This window comes from Rousettus aegyptiacus, unplaced genomic scaffold (assembly GCF_014176215.1).
Source record: "Rousettus aegyptiacus isolate mRouAeg1 unplaced genomic scaffold, mRouAeg1.p scaffold_m13_p_13, whole genome shotgun sequence".
Taxonomy (NCBI): domain Eukaryota; kingdom Metazoa; phylum Chordata; class Mammalia; order Chiroptera; family Pteropodidae; genus Rousettus; species Rousettus aegyptiacus.
This window is the reverse complement of record NW_023416288.1, coordinates 21,314,544-21,336,076: the sequence shown is the minus strand read 5'-3', so window position 1 is coordinate 21,336,076 and position 21,533 is coordinate 21,314,544. Positions and strand designations below refer to the sequence as shown.

Below are 21,533 nucleotides of genomic sequence, written 5' to 3'. Positions count from 1 at the left end.
CCCCCAGCCTAGCATATGGTAAATTCCAAGCACTCATGTTTCTGGTGTATATAGCCTTGACAGTTGGACTTCTTCTGCTTGAATTTCTCGGGCATATTCCAGTCTCGTTTCCTGATTTACAATTTTCAGTATTTTTTAAATGGCATACAATGAGCACATTTTACATTTATAAACAGAAAAAAATACCAAAATTTATTCTTAAAAACACATTATCAGCTACCAGAAACACTCTTGCCTGGCTGAGCTGGGACCCAACCCAGCATACTTCCTAATTCTCAAACATGAGAATCCTTGATACAGAAGGGGAATAAAGAATTCACCTACCCAAGCCACAAGCCGGAACAAAACACTTGAAATTCACCTATCTAATATAGAACATGTATATAAAATATATTTTAAAACTCTTAAGATGCAGCAATGAAAAAAAATCAATAAAAACTGGGCAAAAGATATGAACAGACATGTCACCAAAGATGACAAGTAAATGGCAAACACACACACACACACAAGGATGTTCAACATCATTTGTCAATAGGCAAATGCTAACTAAAATCTCAGTAAGATACTACTACATACCTATTAAAATATTTAAAATTAAAAAGGCTCACCATGCAAAGTCGTGGCAAAAATGTAGAGCAACTGAACTCTCGTACACGGTGTTAAGTGTGTAACATAGTACAACCACTCTGGATAAGTGTGGCAGTTTCTTTAAAACGTAAAACATATACCTACCATGTGACCCAGAACTTCTCCTTCTAGGTATTTACCAAAGGAAAACGAAAGCATATGTCCATACTTGTACACAAATGTTGTACAGCTTTTTTTGTAATAGCCCCAAACTGGAAACAAGCCAAATGTCCAACAACAGATAAATGGATAAACAAACTGTGGCATATCCATAAGACTGTACAACAAGAAAAAGGAATGAAGTCCTAAAATATGCTGTGACACACATAAATATCAACAAAATTAGGCTGAGTGAAAAAAACCAGACTAAAAAGAGTTTATACTTTATGATTCCATTTATACGAACTTCTAGAAAATGCAAACTAATGTACAGTGACAGAAAGCAGATCAGTGGCTGCCTGGGGAATGGGGAGGCGCGAGGAGGGAGGAGAGGAGACAGGGAATACCAAGGAGCACCAGTGAGCTTGTGGGGGTGCTGGATGCATTCATTATCTTGATTGTGGTGATGGTTTCGGGGTATAAACATGTCAAAACTCATCAAATTGAGCACTTTCAATATGTGCGAGTTATTGTATGTTGATAAAACCTCAATAAAGCTGTACTTAAAATTCATTAACACAATATTCTAGATGTCATATAAATGTTTTAGTTCACAATTATTCAGAAAATTGTCTCAAATTTTAAACCACTTTGTGTTACAGATACGATCTTTGTATTAAAAACAAAATGCTCTTTTCTCTAAGCGTTCACACAAAACTGAAAAATGAAAGGACAGTGTCTTCACGTTTAATGGCATGCACAGGCTGCATACAGGAGGACGAGCTCGACTGCTAGGCAGAGCAGATCCCATTGCTCTGAAGGAGAGGAGGGTAGGGAGAGTAACATAGCTATTTTTTGTCCTATTCTTCTAAGGCTAACTATTTAAGTAATATTACTCATGATAAAAGGATTAAAAGATTAAGGCAACCTGTTTTTCTAAACTTGATTACCTTCTTTCAATTTCAAAGACTACTAGGTAAATATATCAAATACACTGATATTTCCATGTGTGATTAATAAACAGCAGCCACTTAGCTACAGTGACACACACACACACACACACACACACACTTTTCTTCATATTTGTGCCCAAATCCAATAAATATGTAAATCTCACACCGCTGAAAAATTAAAATCCTGAAAATGTTTTAATCTTCCTTCTCTTCTAAAAGTAGAGAAAAATTATTGAATGGGCTGAAAAATCAAAATATTAGAATATCCAGAGTGACACACCAGGATTTGTTTAACATTACTGTGTAGTCTAGGATCTTGAGGAAAGGAGTGGTTCAGAGAGATTATAATTTTAAATAATACACCGGAGAGATTGATTTAAAGTATAGAGTCAAGAAGTTAGAAGGCAGCAAAAACGGACTGGATTAAGATGGGAGACGTTTGAATGAAAAAGAAGGGATGTATAGAAATATGGAGTAGAACTTTGTGATGCTCAACTCTACAAAATCCTGAGGAAAGAATAAAAGATGACTGAAGTTTCAAGCATGAGGGGCTGAAGAAAGTGATATTACGAATAAGAAAAGGAATGGGAAGTTTATTTCAAGAGAAGAAAAAATAATAAATTCCATTATGAACAAGATAGATGTAAGGAAACAGTGACTGGTCCAGATGGAAATATGTAAAGTGCAGTTAGAAAAATAAAACTCAGTGCTCCAGTGAAAGGAATAAGTTGGAATTCAGGAATTGTTAGCATTTGAGCAATAGCTGGAATCACAAACAGCAATAGTATTTCAAATAAAAAATAGAAAAGTTCAGGAATTGAGATCATGATTTCTAAAGTCTCAAATTATACTGTGAAAATACATCCCTTTAAATATCATCAAAATGATGTGTATAATCCCATTTCTTCAAAATTTTCAAAAACATTATGCTTGGCTGTCACACCAGGACTAAAATTTTAACTCGACTATATCGTTTCACATTTCAAAACTGCAAAAACTGACCTCTGCTGCAGAATCCAAGTGTGGTAAATTAGATGCCAGGCAGGTAACTGAGGGAAACCAGCCTAGCCTGAGACAGCAGGGAAGTAGAGTGCAGGCCTCGACTAAAGGACCCTTTAGGGATGGAGACAGATGCCCAGGAAGCCGAGAGGGGGAGCCCTTACCCAAAACAAGTCTTGTGAAGTCTTAATCTTGGAACCAGTGAAAGCGTTTTTGAAGGTGTTGAGCTAGGAAAGCCTGAAATCATATTCTAACTTGCTATGCTCATGGTAAAACAACAAAAACAAAAACAGGGTGAGGCTGAAGCCATGGTTGGGGCATCTCTCCCCCATGAAGATGATCCCCAAGCATCGAAGAACCTTTGTGAAATATAGCTTGGAGTTCTAAAGTTGCCTGTCAGGTCTCTCCCCTTTAATGTCTGTGTGTGGGACGACATGGGCCTTGGACTCAGAACTGCTGCTGTCACTGCCACCCAATCCTCTCGGAGAACAAACCTTTTAGTTGAAGTACTTGTTTATACTATTTTAACCTTTCTAGTAGTTCTTCTAATTTATTTGCTAATAAAACTAGCAGGCTTCCTAATAATAAAAGTAATATCTATTTGGTGTTTGTGAGCAAACAAGTTTTTATGTTCTATTTTTTGTGTGCGTATGTGAGTGAATAAGTTCGTATATTAAGTTTGTATAAAACTATGGAAAAATACACACCAAGCCTAATAGTTGTTACTGTTACCAGGATGCACAACTGGTTTATATTTATTCACTTTATGGCTCTTTTGTAGTATTTGCTTTTTTCCTAAGCTAAATATATTTTTACAATAAAAAAATATTTTTTAATTAAAAAAAAAAAACAGAAGGCACTTTTGGCAGCTCTAACAACTGTCCCATAAAGAATGTGGGCCCAATGTCACCAAGTTTGATTTTTCAAGACAAACTGGAAACCCAACTATTATGTAAAAATCTTTTTTAGATGATAGCAACAAATTTCAAATGTTTAAAATACTCTGCAGATTGATCAAATCCTCTAAAAACTGGATTTGGCTTTCAGGTGGCAAATTTCAGACCTAGGATAAGAATGTGTTTAATAGCCTAAATCTTATCAGTATAAGGAAAACTTGTGAAAGACTTTGGAATTTAGTGGATATTCTGACTAGCTCACGTATCCATCCGGGTTAGTTCCACCTTTGTCTTTGACTACGTTATGTCGTAACTCTGTAGGAGACAATAAGTGGAAAATTGACAGCGCTGCAATTAATCCCTGTCCACAGAAATGTATCTCGTAGACATTAATTACCGTCCTGGGACAGCGACCAGTTTGGCATCCATTTATAAATCTGACATTCCCTCATTTGACTCTAAATAATACTTTGGGTGATACTATGAGTTCTCTTTTGAACCAGTTGTAACATCTTACTAGTTCCTTAATTCATGAGTAAAGTCTTTGACAGATTTTATATTTGTATGTGATTTTATCCTCTTTTAAAATTTATCCATTCACTTTAGACTACCAATCAGGGTTACTCAAAGATTGTCCCCATTTTTCCATCCCACCTAGGTTTTTTTTCTTGGAAGGTCTGTGATGTTGGTGTGATGGGGCAAAGCCTCAGAGACCTGGGAGAATAAGCACGAGGGGACATGGAAAGGCATTATACTGATGTTGCAGATGAGCTCCACAATACATATCTTTTATTTCCACCTCTCTTAATTTATGCTCAGATGACCCCCTTCCCCACCAAAAAAAAAAAAAAAAAGTACCCAGGAAAAAAATAAACAAAGAACTTAATCTTGGATCTATAGCTGTTTTTCAATCTGTAGGTCCCAACTCTTTAGTAGAAGTAAACTCAATTTAGTAGGTCATGACCAGATTTTTAATAGAATGAAATGGGCGGAGGAGGAGACAGGAAGGGAAGCAAAAAGATTATCAAGGAGCATCATATATGACAAATAATGTTTTATAAACTTTTTTATGAGTGCATGTGCTAGGTCATGATATGCAATATATTTCTTAGTTTGGGTTGCAGGCTAAAAAGTTTCAAAGCCATTAATTGTACTTTGGTGCTCACATACTCCCTAAAATAATTTTGAAATATTATATACCCTCTTGCCCTTTTTATGCTGATATCTCAAACTTTCCACTAAAATTTATAAAAGGTGTATATCTAACATATTATAAATATATGTTGAAAGAAAACCGTTATATCATTCTTTTACATTTATTCAACGGAATCTAACCACCATAACATTTTCATATCCGCCTTCGACCATTTAAAAAAAATATATGAACAAGTTCTTTTCTAACAGTCAGAAATTTTACATTGTTCTTTCTTCTCCTTGAACTCTTACTCTGTTCCATTTCCACTGGTCTGGGGTAGCTTAGAGATGCTCTTACAACACACCAGTGTAGCTTTTCCTACAAACACAGATGAACACAAAGTGGTGGTGGCATTTTTAAGAGAGCCTGTTTTCTAATTTCACACTCCTAACCCTTCAGTTCTCACCTAACTGGAAAGTAACATAATGCATATATATAACATCCATTAAAAATTGAACTTATGTGATTTAATAAAACTCACTTCCCTAAAATGACTATACAGTTGCCTTTAGCAAATTGAGGAATTAAATACATATTATTTCTAGCCAAAACAGAACATCTAAAATGCTTAGACAGTCGGAAGGTGTTCAGCTAAGTTTATGATTATAAAGCATCAGGCAAGGAAGGATTCTTCTGGAAGAGTGCAGAGGAGTTCCCAAGACCTTCACAGTGTAGATTTCAACAAGGGCCATGCTGGGATATTTTTTTCTTGATCTTACATAGTTAAATCCTTTCCTATTTTACTTCATATGAAATTAAAGGCAGGGAAAGCTTTTCATAAATAGGACACTTAGGATTCAAACATGAAATTCTTAAACACAATATAGGAAATCCTAGGTTAAAAGAATACTGAGGTTGGGGGGGGGTGGGTGCGGTTCTAGTTTATCACCACAACCTGATAAATTTTAACAGTTGGCTTTATGTGCCCAGGAGAGTAGCACAGAGACTTCATTTTATAATCTCAAATGGGAGCTATTCATCACTAGCGTGCAAGATCTAGATTTCCATCATTCGATGGTCTCACTAAGGTAAAAGAAACCTAAGAAAAATTTTACTCTCCTCCATTACTCTGTAAATAATTATGACCCACAAAGTCTCCATTAGAATCATCGGGGAAGTTGCATGTAGTTTTGTTGTTGTTGCTGATGTTGTTAGATTTGGGGATTTTTGTTGGTTTGTTTTCTTTTTAATTAACTACCCTATTACTTTCAGAATCAAGAATGATAGCCCAGCAGTGATAAGAACTGACTTCTTTTTTCCTCTACTGTCCCTTATTCATAAAAAGAAAAACAGAACAGTATATAGTAAAGTCACCTCCAATTCTGCTAATGGGGTGGGGGCGGGGGTAGTGGGAATCTATCATCACATTAGACTCTGTTTCTCAGTCTCTTTATTCTTAGCATTTTGGTCCAGGTAATCCTTTGTTATAACCTACTGTGATAACCTAGTATATGATGCACTAGTCAGAAGACACCTTAACTTAAAAAGATTTTATTTTTAAAAATTCCTTCTTTTTAATGCAGTACATGTAAAAACCATAGTTTTTTGTTTTTTTTTTTTTTCTAAATAGTGTGGGGAGATATGGAAATTTAGAAGATAAAGTTGCTACCTTCTGGGAGCTTATAAACAAACTGTACTTATAATTTATATCATTTGGGTTTTATTCACTGACCAAAAACATAATATACAGAGACTTTTCGTTTTATCCTGACTCTTCTGAATTAATGATACAATGATAGATTTTTTGTTTTAAAGAAGTTACATAATTCTACATAACTGTTACCCAAAAACAATTGGTTTTTACTTAAATTACACTGAACCTATCAACATAATACTAATTTCTATGCACTACATTCAATGTTGCAACTCTAAAATGAAAAAAAATGACTCCTGACAATTCTAACAAAAAGCATCTCTTCACATAAAACAAATAAGTAAACACACTTAAATAATGTCCTAAGCGAGAAGGAAGACATCCGATGTAAGGTCATACCTTCTTTACAATTCTCTATAGCACAGGAAAACCTAGAATGAATAAAGAAAAAAATAAAACGTTATTCAGTGTGGGTGTTTAAAATCGTTCTATTTGCTCACTTAAATTCATTTAACACAACAGAATCCATCACATTCAACTTCCAAAAAGACTCACTTCCAAAACTGCCCACTAAAAATCTGTATCATTGACTTTCAATATAACCTAACTACAACATCGCAAATTTTTACTTCCTCCCCAAATAAAAACAAACTAAATTTTTTATTCATTTCTTCATTTATTCACTTGTAATGGAGTCAACCAACATGTTTTGAAGGCCAAATACCGGCCAGGCCCAGTGCTAGGCCCTAGAGAAATAAAATCAGACAAGGCACTTTCGCCAATTCAGGGAACAACGCCCCCACCACCGCCACTTGCTGCCCCTAGGCCTGCTTCTCTACCACCTCCCAGTGCTGTGGGCAGAGAGCACAGTGATGAGTCCTGTACTAAACCAGCACCAGCCATGCAAGTGGCTAACACGGTGCTCACAGAGCAGTCACAAAGTATTGCTATCTGTCTGAAAACTTGCTTTAGACTCCTGAGTAAACACAAAAGCTGACTGTTTACCTCCTCCCAATTTTTCATAAAAATGCATATAAAAACACACAAGACAAAAACTGGCACTAACTCTAAACCATATGCCAAAGTCTGAGTCAACATTCCATGAACTGTACAATCCATGGAGACAGATCAAGAAGTACAACTAAGAGTTCATTACTTTACTCTCTGCCACATGCTGCATAGTCTATCCAAGGAATAAATGAAAAAATAAGCAAATAAAGAAGCAAACTAATAGGACGGGAAAAGCATCCATTCCCATTCATCTATTCCCATTTACTAAACTTAATTCTAAAATACAAGAGCTGTATCTACCAGGAAAAAAATAGGCTGCCAGATATCCACTTCATGGAAATGCATTCCAAAATCTGGCAGAATTAGATTCCCTCCCCTCTCCCTCCCACCCCCACCCCCACCTCCAGGAGTTCTTCCACCTCCATTCAGAAACTATAGCTTTTGGCCTGGGCAAGCAACAGGGAGGAGTGATACGAATGGTTTGTAACCATTGTGGCCAACACAGACTTTGTAAAAGGGGGTCCCAGACCAAAAAAAAAAAAAAAAAAAACTCCACGAACAGAACACAAGAAGGAGGTCTTCATGTTTGAAGAACTACAAACAGCTCCTCATCTCTAACTCATCCAGAGACCTCAATAGTCTGAGCCACTCAGTCTTAGCCCAGCAGACCCACACAAAGGAGTTCTGCTTCGCCAGTGGGAACTGAACTAGCTCAAGAACATGTGCGCCCACATCTTCCAGGACTAGACATGGAAACAAGAAGTGGGTAAGGTAATCTCACCCACCCAGTCTCTCCTTTAATAAGAGATCACCAGACTAAGATCAACATTAAAAAGGGAAAATATGGACCCAAAGACGAACAGGAAGAATATCTCTCTGATGATAATTTTGCACAAGAAATTGTAGAGAAAACATCTTGGTAATACTCGAATCGTTATAAGGAAACACAATCTCTTACATGCAAGCTTCTGAGCAGAGCTGGAAAACCCAGGTGGATTGAGGACCTCCACTCTCAGACAAGCCCACACACTTCCTTCCTTCTGGGGAAGCACCCTGGGGTTTTCTTCCCCCTTCACTGCCTCACTATTCATCATCACTAAGACATCCAACAGACACTTAAGAACAATGTGGTCATGCTAATAGCAGTTACAAGTTACAATTTATTACTTAAGTGCACAGTGTAACAAGGCACTGTGCACAGTGCTTTACATAGTCTTACTTAATGCTTACAACAACCATATGAAGCTTTATTGTCTCCCATGTTGATGCATAAATTGCAACTGTGAAAAGATAATTTATCTAAAAGTCCCTTATGTGAAAGCATTAGGATTTGACGCAGGCTATCTATTCCAAAGTCTATGTTCTTCACTCTGTGCCACACTGTCTCAATGTCCAAGCCCAAGTTATCTTCCTGGTCAGTATATGTGTCCCTACTCTATTCTCCATCTTAGAAAAAAAAAAGCGTGATGGTACAAACAGCCACCAGAGACAGAATCAAAAGTGTTACCTTAATCCTCTCCCTTTCACCTCCAATCCACAAATCACTAAGTCCTACAACTCATGATATCGCATGAACTTTTGGTTTTTCTCCATTCATATTGCCACTAGTACTTGAGTTCATCTTACCAGAATCTCCAGTATGAATTACTGCAACCACCTTAGGTATCTTTCCAACACAGTGGACTCCTAGAAGCCATGTTTGTTTCCAATCCTCCCCAAGTTCCCTTCCATACCATAGCTGTTTGGAAGACATATGGTCAAGTGACTAGAGCTGGCAAATTAGATTCTCCCAAGAGCTGGTCACAAAGCCTGAAACAGCCATATAGGTATGAGTAAAAAATGAAGTAACAGATGCTTGGCTGGAGAGAAAATGGTCTCAAAAAAAGGCAAAATACAGCTTTGGATTCTGAAGGCTTTTGCTGTGCATGGCTCCAGTCTCTTGTGAGCTCAATAAACCTTAGGCTAGTCAAGCTTACCCAAAATGATCCTAATCAGTTTCCTTATGACTTAGAAGTTTAAGCTGGAAGGTGGAAACAACCCAAATGTATGTCAATGGAAGAATGGATAAATAAAATGTGGTATAATACATACAAGGGAGTATTATGCCACATTAAAAAGGAATGAAATTCTGATGTATGCTACAACATGGAAAAAGCCTTTAAGACATAATACTAAGTGAAATAAGCCAGACACAAAGCGAGAAATAGTGTATGATTCTACTTATGAGGTACATAAGGTAGTCAAATTCATAGATGGTTTAATAGATACAGAGGTACAGATTATGACATGGCAACAAAGTTCTGGAGACGAATAGTAATGATGGTGGCATAACCATATGAGTGTACCTAACGCCACTGAGCTGGTTAAAAAGGCAAACTTCATGTTCTGTATATTTTACCACAATCAAAATAAGGTTTAAGCTGGTTTGAAGTGGTCACGTAACTTGTACCAAAAGCACCTTGATGAGGATACTCTGAGTCATGCTTTATCCAGAACCCAAATGCTTAACCTAAAATGTCAAACTGATCATTTCCCTCCCTATCCAATGCTGTCCTCCAGCATCATATTAAGCTGCACTCTTTGGTAAGACATGAGGAAGATATTCCAAGTTCCGATCTTTACTTAGCTTTTTCCTTAATTCTTGCCACTACCCTACCATACATCTTTGCCAGACCTCGTTATCTTCAACACCTAACAAAATCCCCACACTGCTTCTCTAAAGGAGCATCTGTGCTACTATTTTAAATACAAATGTCTTTTTTTATGCATGGATAAGCCAATAAGAGAAGAAAAGAATTCTATAGAAGCCAGAAAGGTTAAAAACCTTCAAATCCACAAGGATATATGCAAGTACTAGAGCTAACATTTTCCCAGTGGCCACTGCTGATTTCCAATGGCTAAAAGCCTGTGTTTTAACGATCTACATCCCACAGGGAATAAGGACAAAGTCTGGAGCCCTAACATCTTGGTTAGAAGAAAACACAAATTTTCTCTAGAAAAACATACTCTCAGACTAAACGTCAGAGAAATCAACAAAAAAATTCCAAGAAACATGAATTCAAAATCAAAGCTTACTATACAAATGAAGAAACAAGCTACAATAAGGAAGAGTCAGCAAAATAAAAAAAAAAAACAGCACAGATCAGACCCATAAAGACTAGGATGTCAACACTAGAACACAAACAGACTTACTTTATATTCTGTAACATATGACAAAATAAAGGGAGACCTGAAACTATGACAAAAAACATATCAATAATACTACTGATTTGTAAAAAAGAACCAAACAGAACTTCTAGAAACAAACTAGAAATAGAATTGAAATTAGACAGAGCAAATGAGTCACAACTGCATAAAGAACTGGTAAACTGGATGACATAAATTATCTAGAATTCAGTACAAAGAATCAAAAACACTGAATTATAAAACAAAAATCAAGAGCATGAAGTCCTTCTTACTTCTCTTTGGAATTCCAGAAGGAGTTAGAGAATAGGAGAGAGGTGTTTAAAAAAATAAACAACCTTCAAAGCCAAAGCTTTTCTGAAAGATAGGGTTTATTGAGCCATATGCTAGCTGGAAGAGGATCAGGTCCTGCGGCATGCAGTCTAAACCTCCAGCAGCCTAGCTAGGTGGAGAAAACAAACATTCCCACCATCCTGGATTGCAGGGGCTCTTTCATACAATGGGTTTGGGAAAGAAAGATGTTAAGTTGTTTTGAAATCATTCATAGTGAGTGCGGAAAAGGTGAAGAAGGGAAAGTTCTGGGAGAGACGAATAGTCTATAAGGAAGAAAAATATGATGCTTCTAGATTGGTTGTATGCAACAATCTGGAAAGTTCCTGCATAAGCAGTATTCTCAGGTGCTTGGTGGTTGGCTATTCCTTCTAGGTAAGAACTGAAACAGGTGCCTGGAAGTTGATTCAAAGTTTCAACACACAGTCAGGAACATGAGCAGTCTTTTGGTGGTTTTGGCCCTAGGCTGTTAACTAGTTAACCTTTTTCCTCTCTTCCCAGCACCCTGTAGCCTGCTATGATTTAATTTAGGACATCCAAGAATTTTTCTCTTATCAGACGCAATATCTGAATGGATAATGGTTGAAAATGTCAGTACTGATAAAGATAAGAATTATCAGATTCACAATGCACAACATATTCACCAGCAAACTAAGAGAAATCCAGTAGAATTACAGAACACAAATTAAGGATCAAGCAGATAAAGAGAAATGAAAAATTACAATGAACCACAATTTAAAATAAAAGTAAATATTATAAGAATAAAATAATATCGAAGTAGTTTTGGGAGAAGTTAACTGTCCATTTAAAATTTTATACCATATAAAGAAAAAGGCTGAAATAAACATATTCGGAAAAACACAAATTGATATAGTTTACTACCAAAGATTCTCACTATAAGAAATTCTACAGAAGCTATCTCAAAAAGAAGGGAAATACCACCAGAAAAAAAAAATGGTTGAGATGTAAAAATAAATAATAAGTAAAGTCAAAAGAAGTGCTAAACACTGCACTTAACAAGCTTGATCCAACAACTGGAAAATACAATTTTTTTCCCAAGCATACATGAAACATCTACAAAAATTGCCCAAAAAAATGTACTTGATAAGCCTTAAAGCAAGTCTCATGTACTTTCAAAGTAGTATCAGGCCATACCATCTGATAATGCAATTATGTTCGAAATTAACCACACAACGAAATAACTTTAATAAGCAAAACTATACATTTGGAAACAAAAACGACCCATGATTCCATGAATAAATATATTGGAAATGAGAAAATATTTAGAAATGACGATGACTACTTATGAAAACTAAAGCAGATACATGTAACTTAGACATATCTCAGAGATATTGAGCGTGCAGTTCCAGACCATTGGAATAAAGCAAGTATCACAATAAAGCAAGTAATAATCTTTTTTGCTAGAGGAAAGTCTTGCCCTCAGTTTGTAAAAAACACAACACCTATGAAGTGCTATAAAGCTAAGTGCAATAAAACATGGTATGCCTGTATACCAGACCCAGAATGTTTTACAGGTGAGATCTACCAAACAATCAACAAACAGATCATTTCAATTTTACACAGAATCCTAGAGAACAGAGGAACCACTCCACAACTCATTTCATGAGACTAGTATAACCCTGATAATACCAGAATCTGACAAATACTATACAAAAAAAGAAAAACCGCACGCCAATCACATTCATGAACATGGATGCAAAATCCCAAACAAAACAACAGCAAATCGGATCCGGGAATATATAATAAAAGATAATGTATCACAATCAAGTTCTGTTTCTTCCAAGATGCAAGTGTAGCTCAATACTGGAAAATATTATTAATTTCAATCATCTCAATTAAGAAAAAAAAACCATTTGATTAAATTCCATTACCAATTAAAACTCTTCTCAAACTGGGAATAGAAGGGACAGTCCTTCACCTAATAAGAACACCCTTAAGTTGTAAAGCACTTCCAGGAAGGCCCCTTAAAGGGAGCTAAGTCCCATGAAGGCACACTTTTTTGCCTGCCCATTTCTCTGCTTTCTGAAATGGGGACTAAATGGCTGATGCTCCAGCACCTATCCTGGCCTGTGAGGTGACCTTAAGGATGAAACAAGATACTGAAAATAGAGGAAAAGGAGAAGCAAAACAGAATGAACCTGAGTCCCTGATTTCTGAGGGACTCTACCACACGGTTGCATGCTGAGTTGCACATCTCTGGACTTCTTTGAATGTGAAACAAAGCCTGTGTGTATTTATGATATTTTTACTTATGCAGTCAAATCCCATCTTAACTGAAACACCATTTCTATTCAAAATGGTACTGCAAGCTCTAACATGGGCAAAGGCAGGAAAAATAAAATATGAAAACACTGTTAAAAAACAAAACCATAATTATTCACATACGAACAGAAAACCCAAATTAATCTTATAGAAAATTACAAGAAATGAGAGTTTACCAGGACAGCCAGAAAAAAAGTCAAATGCATGTCCATATACCAGCAACAATTGGTTAAAAATCTTTCATTTAAAAAAATACCATTTATAATTAGCAACGAAAACAAGGCACATAGGAATAAATCTAATCTAAAAGTCAAAACTTTAATGTAGAAAATTATGAATCATTTGGAAAGATTTTAAGAGGACCAGAATAGCTCAAGAATAGTAGGAGTGGTTGAGATGTTACCCAAGCGATTGTGATCAAATCCCAACACAGTTTTTTGTGAAACTTGACAAGCTAAATTTCATACAGAGAAGCAAAGAGCCAGGAATAACTATGACATTACCAAAGAACACAGTGAAGTATAAGGACTTGCCCCCAGACATCAAAAGTTATAAGGCCACAGTATTCAACAAAGTGGGTTTTAGTGCAGAGACAGAAAAATGGACTAATGGAACAGAACCGAGAGTCTAAGAATGGACCCACATATATACATTAACTTAAAGTCAGTGACAAATGATCAAATAGTCAATAAATAAGGCTGGGACCATTGCAATAAAAACAAAACAAAGAAATTGGATACCTACCTGACAACACACATAAAAACTCAATTCCAAATGGTGGAATATTTTTAAATATGGAAAACAAGATTATTTTTAAAAATTTTAATACAGACTATCTTTAGGAGCTTGATAAAAAAAAAACCTTAAATATTTTTTAAATTGACTTTTCAAATATATTAAACTTAAGGGGAAAATATTTGAACTATATTAAAAGTAGTTCTGTCCAATGAAAGAAAAATAGGAAAGATGAGAAGAAAAAATAGAAAAATAGGTCCCAAACTAAAAAATGTAGCATTACTATCCACACTAATACAAAATGCTCTCAAAAATCAGTAAGAAAAATTAGCAAGGAAAATAAACAAAAAATGGTTAACACAAATAGTCAATAAATATTTGAAAAGTTGTTCAACCTTATTAGTAATCACAGGAAGCAAATTATGACCACAAGAAACTATTTCACATCCATCAGATTAGGGAGGAAAAAAAACTTTTAAGAGTTGCCAAAAACGTGCATCAACTGGAACTCTCCTACACTTCTGTTAAGAGAATAAATTGGTAACAGTACTTGGGGGGAAACCTGGTTTTACTAGTAAACTGAAGATGTACACCCTATACTCCAGCAATTCTACTTATAAACCTTTGCACATTTGCACCAACAAATAGGTACAAAAATATCATAGAAGCCCTGTACACAATACAAAAGAACTGCAAAAATCAAAATGTCAGTCAGTAACAGGGAAATAGCAGAGTAAAAAGAATGAGCTCCACCTACATGTGTCAACATGGATTAATCTCAAAACAAAATAAACGAGTCAGAGATATATATGGTATGATTCCATTTATATAAAGGTTGAATTGGCAAAATTGAACAACATACCATTTAGGAATGCCTACATGTGAAATGAAAGTATATAGAAAAGCTTAGAGTGCAAATTTCAAAAGTTTATTTCTGGCTGGTAGGGAAGACTTAAGGAAATACAAACTACTAACAGGTAAAGTTACATTCCTTAAAATGAATGAGAGGGCCATATGGGTTCATTTAATCTCTGTGAAGAGTACTGTATACATATAAGGTATATATACTCTTCTCTGTGCACTACATATTATGTAATAAAATTTAGGTGACTCAAAAAATATCCAAAAAGCTGTTTTAAATGATCTTCTTGCTCAGCTCCCTGTTTAAAAAAAAAAAAAAATTCCGTTGGTACATAAAAGTGGTCTTTTAACTTCAATAAAACAATGATATAAACGTCTGATACTTTCAGTATTGTTCTCTAAAAAACTGCTATTAAAGATATTCATACATCCCCTACCCTATATAACGTGCATCAATTTGTGTACCAAAGCGACGCTAAAGTGCAAAATCCTGTACAGGCTTTGCCCAGAAATATAACATAGATTGTATAGACTTGCCCCAATACATCCACCGCCTTTTTATACACCAACTGACATGTACCCTGCATCTGTTAATAAAGTCCTTTAAGACCGCAACATTATAACAAAATTGTTAAATGCTAGGTAAACACTGAGGGAGGCTATCATTTAATTATGGTGCATCAGATTTCCATTTTAAATTGCCACATGAAATCTCAAAAGGATCTTATTTGCTTAAGGCAGAGGTACCTGAATTTGAACAGTGACAACTAGGTGACTTTAGACAAACTTATTTCAATATAATAATATCCCAATAAAATGTATTTTCCAATTTCTGCATCACCACTAGCACGTATATTTATGAGCACTCATTCTGGGAGATGAAACCCTAAACATCAAGACCCACATGAGCCAGTGACAGTTATGAGAACCCTGCCACCCTCCGCCCCAATTTCCTGAAACAGGTTATCTTCCACAACTCCAGATCTCCCCTCCAGAGTCCCGGGTGTGGAGGACAGTGGGGGAAAGATTGCTAGGGAGTTACAAAGAGTCCGTGAATCATATGGACAAAAGTTATTTGGGATCTTGCAAAACATTAAGTTATCTAACCCCCTCATTTTGCGAATGGGAAACTATGTCTCAGGGAGAAGCGCACCTGCTCAGGATCTAACGGCGATTTAAATTCGTCCCTTACCCTAACCCCGTGGTCCTTCCCCCCCGCCCCCACCACCGATTCTCAAATGCTTCAATGTGTTACTAACACAAAGGAGGTAATAAAACCCGCATCTCCGCGGTGTGGCTGGATTGTCAGGGCTAAAAAGGGTCGCAGAGGTAATCGGGTTAATCCCTCTGCTTTGTAGGTGGGGAAAATGACATGGGTGAGTGACGCAGCTTGAGCAGTAAATCAACCCTCTGCCACCGAGCACTAGGAGCCTGACAAAGGCGGTGAAGATCGCTGGCGAACCCACTTCCCGTCTCCAGAAGAGCAGGTGTCAAAACACACCATCCCTAGATTTCATTCAGCAAGAAGCATGCGCTTCCCACGGAGAATCTGGAAGAGGGGGAGGCTGAGAAATGTGAACAGCTGGTGCACAGCACCAAGAAAGCCGCAGCGGGCACTCTCTCCCGCATCCGTCAGTGGAGAGAAGAGGAAAGAAAAAGGCTGCAGTGCCTCCCCACCAGAAGAGGTACCTGAGCCTGGTGCCGCAGTCCCCCGCCGCATCCGCCCTAGAGCTTAACAACCCTGCTTCCGGGGTCAAACCGCTGCGGGGAGGCCCGAGACCTAGATAGGGGGCCTCAGGCCCCGCCCAATCCAAGCCCCGCCTCCACTTTCCATTCCGCAGGAGACCAGAGCAACTTCCGGGACGCCGCGCGTCACTAAGCAGCAGATCCCCACTTCCGGACGCATCCCCCCTCTCTCGTTCTCTTACGCAGACAACGAGATTTCGATCGAGATTTCAGCGCGTTTGATTGGCGGAGCAAGAGTGCTGGTCTCCGCCGATTGGTTCCAGGGAAATCCATCCGTAGACGTCCGCGGGCCGCTCAGTTCATTTTTCGACTTGTTTGCCGCCGTCTACGTATCTTGCTTCGCAATCATGGTGGACGTAATGGATTTGCCCAAGTCGCGTGTCAACGCCAGCATGCTGACTCAGTTCATCGACCGGCCAGTCTGCTTCGTAGGGAAGCTGGAAAAGGTGCGCGTGCTCAACACCCCGGTTCCCCGGTCCATAGTTGGGGAGAGAGAGACCCCGTGACCTCCAGAGTGGTGGTCTCACGGTGGGTAACGGAAAGTTAAAGGAAGACAGAAAGCCTTAGAGTATCACTGCGCTCTATTTTGCTTTATTTTGCACAAGGGGACTTTGCACCCTTTTTAGCTACCGCAACCCGATTTTGACGCGGAATAACAATGTTTTCGAATACTCCGTTCTAAATTCTAGTGTCCCCCGTTCTGTTTGTGTTTCTATAAAAGAAATTATGGACATGGCCCCCACACTGCCTTCTGATATTTTACATTAGCCATGCTTAACTGGTAGTCTCGTTTTGTTTCCTTCTGCCGTTCTTCTCAAACCTCGTTTTCTCGTTTAAGTTACCTCTCCGTAAAACATTCCTTGATTGTTCCTCTCAGATTCCATAGCAGTCTATTATCTTGCCCCAGTGTTTGATTGCAGCCCCTTCGTTCTACTGGTGAGAAATAGGCCCAAAGCCTCGGAGTCAGTGAACTGAGAAAGCTGAGAGTGAAAACCAATGTCAAAGGTTTAGTAGTTCATTTTGGCCCTACATCCTCTTGGTGCAACGGGTGTTTTGTTCCGACTCCACAGGCAGGGAAACTGGATAGCAGTGGCTAGGCCACAGCAAGTTACAAAGTTAACTGGCTGCATTCTGCAGCTGTCTCACAGTAGAACCGTTCTCTCTTTGTTTCATCATGCCCAGTTTTTGAAACATACCTAAGAGGGCTAATGTACTATTTAAAGCATAGGTACCAGTAGATCTCACTTTTAGGTGGTATGGACCCCAGGGATCTTTTCTTAGCATAGCGTTGCCAGATTTAGCAAATAAAAATACAAGTCATATTTGTACTAAAGTATTGTTTATCTGAAATTGAAATTAAACTAGACGTAGTTTGACCAGATAAAGTAACAAGATTATAATTTGAACCAAATGAACTGTTCAAAAATAATTGCTTTGTACATATGTACTAACTTTGAGTCAGTATGCAAATCTTGTGTCAAACTTATATTTTTACTTTAATGAGATTTAAGTTTTGTTATGTGAGATTTTTAAATCCTGTTTCTCTTTTAGATTCATCCCAGTGGAAAAATGTTTATCCTTTCAGATGGAGAAGGAAAAAGTGGAACCATTGAGTTGATGGAACCTGTATGTTTAAGTATTAATTCATGTATAGTATAGTTAATTCTACATCTTGTTTTGATTTGTTGCTGATATTTCTGATTCCTGGAGTGGTTGTATAAAGGACCAGCTTATAAAACTTCCCTGGTTCTAAAATTAAATTTTTGTCCTCTTCTCACATTTATGTCCCTTAACATGTCTAACAAAGGATTTTCAGGGGCTCCATGATTTTTTATTACATTCCTTAGCTACTGGGTTCTTTTCAATGAGTCTTTTTAAACAGATTACTCCTTGCACAAATTCTAGACATCCTCAGTATCTTTAAATGGTTTTGTTTCCAACTTAAATTTTAACTGTATCTTTGGACCTATACTAAAATAACAGGACATGTGACATGCTGACCATAAGTGTTCAAACTTCTTTTTTTAAGCTGCAATTAAGTTTATGCATTGGTAAATTTTTAAATTACTTTGTTACATGAAAGGAAAGATTAGTAGACTATACCAATTTTTCAAGTTAATTATCAACTGAAAATGTGATAGTGTGAAGTTAACATTTTGTTCTTTGTGTTAGCTCGATGAAGAAATCTCTGGAGTCATGGAAATAGTTGGAAAAGTAACAGCCAAGGCAACCATTATGTGTACTTCTTATGTCCAGTTTAAAGAAGATAACCATCCTTTTGGTAAATAAAGCAGTCTAGTTTTATATATTTAGGAAGAAAACAGTTTTATTATGTCTTAGGTCTTAAGTCTCAGTCCTGCTATATTTTCAAATTCTATAGAATGTTCTGATCCCAAAGGAAAATGGGAGGACATTTTGGCCTGCTTCTAAGTAGTGCGCATATACGTAGGAAATTCAGTAGAGATTAATATTTGTGGAAAGAGAAATTTTTTAAATAGAACAAAAATGTTCATCTTTTTTGTTTTAATGTCTGGATTAAAGGCCTCAAATAATGCATAGCACCTGAACACAACCAGGCAGGAACAGTGCCTGTATGATAGATGGTCTCCTGCACCTCTAAGTCTTTTCTTTTTTGGAGCCACAGTTAAATAAATATGATCAATGTCTCAATTTTAGAAGATGGTTTGTGAAAATAAGTTGACTTCTAAAAGGGAAAGAGGTAGAAATCTTTCAGATAATAATTGGTGTTACAACTTTCCACTGTAGATTAAATGTTTGCTAAAATATGTCTTTCAGATCTTGGACTTTACAATGAAGCTGTGAAAATTATCCATGAGTTCCCTCAGTTTTTTCCTTGGGGAGTTGTACAAAATGATTGATCCTGATTGCAAATCAACTGCATTGAAGACTGTTAAGGCCCCTGATATTTGAGGGAGAAATTATTAGTTCTCTTTTACCTAACTTTATTAGATATTCCAGTATACTATTTTTGATGGAATTGGTATGTTGACAGTCCTCACCTGCATCCTCATAAAGAAACACTTCTCTGGAATATGGTCAGAACAGATGCAAGAGCAATAGTCTGAGTTTAGTTTTCTGTTTTAATAAAAGTTTAAATGGTACATATTATTGGTCATTTCATTCTTTTTAGTTTACTCAGGTATTAAAGCTCAAACTTGGAATTTCATAGCATAGCTGTAAGGTCAGAACTTAGACCTAGCAAATGAAATCCCAGGCCAACTGTGTTAATTTACTTGCTACCTCATGAACTACACCATGTTATTTCCTTGACACACTATGAAAAAATGATTTTGATTTACTAAAAGAGCAAACAATCCTACATCTTCTATAATTTGCAAGTACCTATAGGAGAAACTCAGAACCCATGGAATGTAAGGAGATTTGTTACAGGAGTAAGTTTACGTAGTTATGGAGGCCAAAATGTCCCACGATCTATCCCTACAAGCTGGAGAACCAGGAAAGCTGGTGGAGTAATATAGTTTGAGTCTGAAGGCCTGAGAATCAGGGAGTTGATGATGTAACTCACAGTCCAAGGTCAAAGACCTGAGAACTGGAGGCCACTAGTATAAGTCACAGAGTACAAAGGCCCAAGAACCAGGAGCTGGAATGTTTAAGGGCAGGAAAAGATGGACATCCCAGCTCAAAAGCAGCAAACCCGCCCTTCCTCTGCCTTTTTGTTATTTGGGCTCCCAAATGGTTGGATGAGGCCCACCTACTTTGGTAAGGACCAACTTTTTTACTTATTCTACTGATACCAGTGCTAATCTCTTCCAGCAATACCATCCTGGATACCCAAAAATAATGTTTTACCAGTTATTTGAGTGTCTTTTAGCCCATCGACATAGAACCATTACAGTACCTCTTAAGATGTTAAAACTGAGCATTTACTAGTGCAAAATAAGAGATACCAGATTGATAACACAGTGAACTCATTTGATTCTTTTTCTTCCTTTCAACTGTCATCTTTAGTATGAACGTCCTGTTTACTTGCACTTCATACCACCACATAACAGTGGGGGTGGACAGGTACTAATGTGGCACCGTAGGAGAGAGAGTAATGCCAAATGACTGGTGACCTCTATGGCCAGTCAGGTTTTACGGCTTGAACCATACTTTAAGGAAATTAATTATAAGTCCATTTAGATCATAAATTATACTGAAAATACTTCTTTTAAATTGATAACATCTTCAATTGCGACTTTCATCCCAAAATATTCTACAAATTACTTCAGGAACATAACCATAGCCAATTATGGTAAAATATTTTATTATAGGAAGTAAAGAGAATGTTGGCGAAATTGAGGGACATCAGCCAGTCTTAATAACAGTGTTGATTTGAATGGAGTTAGTCCTCATTTGTGTTAATTTCTGAAAATTCAGTGCTATTAAATGTTAAAGATGCCCTGCTTGAAACCTTCCCTGGAACTACTTACTATGTTTAATAAATTGGACTAAACGAATATGGTATTGCACTTTCCATCAAATGAATCCTTTATACTAATGATTTATAGTGCCATATATTTCTAGTTCCAACCTCACTGCATCGTTGCCTCTGGATATACCACCAGCACTTTAGCTCAAACGAGTGTAATTTGAATGAGTATAGCTTCCTTGCCACGTGTTCCCTGATTTTTTTGGTAGTTTTATTAAGATGTGATTCACCTATTTTAAGTATACAATTCAGTGGCTTTAGTATATTCAGTTGTACAACCATCGGCACAATCAATTTTAGTATATCGCCCAAAAAAGAAACCCTGTACCATTTACCTACCTATCATGGCCTAATCCTTCCACCACCCCACCCACTCCCAGGCTCCAAGAAACCACTAAACCATTTTCAATCTCTATAGATTTGCTATTCTGAACATTTCATATAAATAGAACCATACATGGTCTTTTGTGACTTCACTTAGCATAAATGTTTCAAGGTTCATCTATGTTGTAGCATGTATCAGGGCTTCTTCCCTTTTTATAGCCAAATACTATTCCATTGTATGGAT

At 37.1% G+C, this 21,533-nt stretch overlaps 2 protein-coding genes across 7 annotated transcripts in view; one reads left to right on the top strand and one right to left on the bottom strand.

The window, feature by feature from the left end:
* The window catches only part of UMAD1 (UBAP1-MVB12-associated (UMA) domain containing 1), a 198,192-nt gene extending 181,560 nt beyond the window's left edge, over positions 1-16,632 (bottom strand). The window contains exons 1-3 of one of the 6 annotated variants that reach the window (XM_036231078.1): positions 16,456-16,632; positions 6,763-6,794; positions 4,229-4,288 (exon numbers count right to left, since the gene is read on the bottom strand). The gene's annotated coding sequence lies outside the window, so the exon portion shown is untranslated. Of the gene's footprint in view, positions 1-4,228; positions 4,289-6,713; positions 6,795-16,455 lie in introns of all 6 variants that reach the window. The other 5 variants (XM_036231080.1, XM_036231079.1, XM_036231076.1 and 2 more) reach the window with 5 other exon arrangements.
* A 120-nt stretch (positions 16,633-16,752) lies between these two features.
* On the top strand, positions 16,753-19,634 carry RPA3 (replication protein A3). Its single transcript, XM_016133676.2, has 4 exons — positions 16,753-16,958; positions 18,064-18,138; positions 18,685-18,793; positions 19,309-19,634. The coding sequence occupies exons 1-4, from the start codon at positions 16,860-16,862 to the stop codon at positions 19,389-19,391; spliced, it is 366 nt and encodes a 121-aa protein (XP_015989162.1). The 5' UTR covers positions 16,753-16,859; the 3' UTR covers positions 19,392-19,634.
* Positions 19,635-21,533: the final 1,899 nt, after the last annotated feature.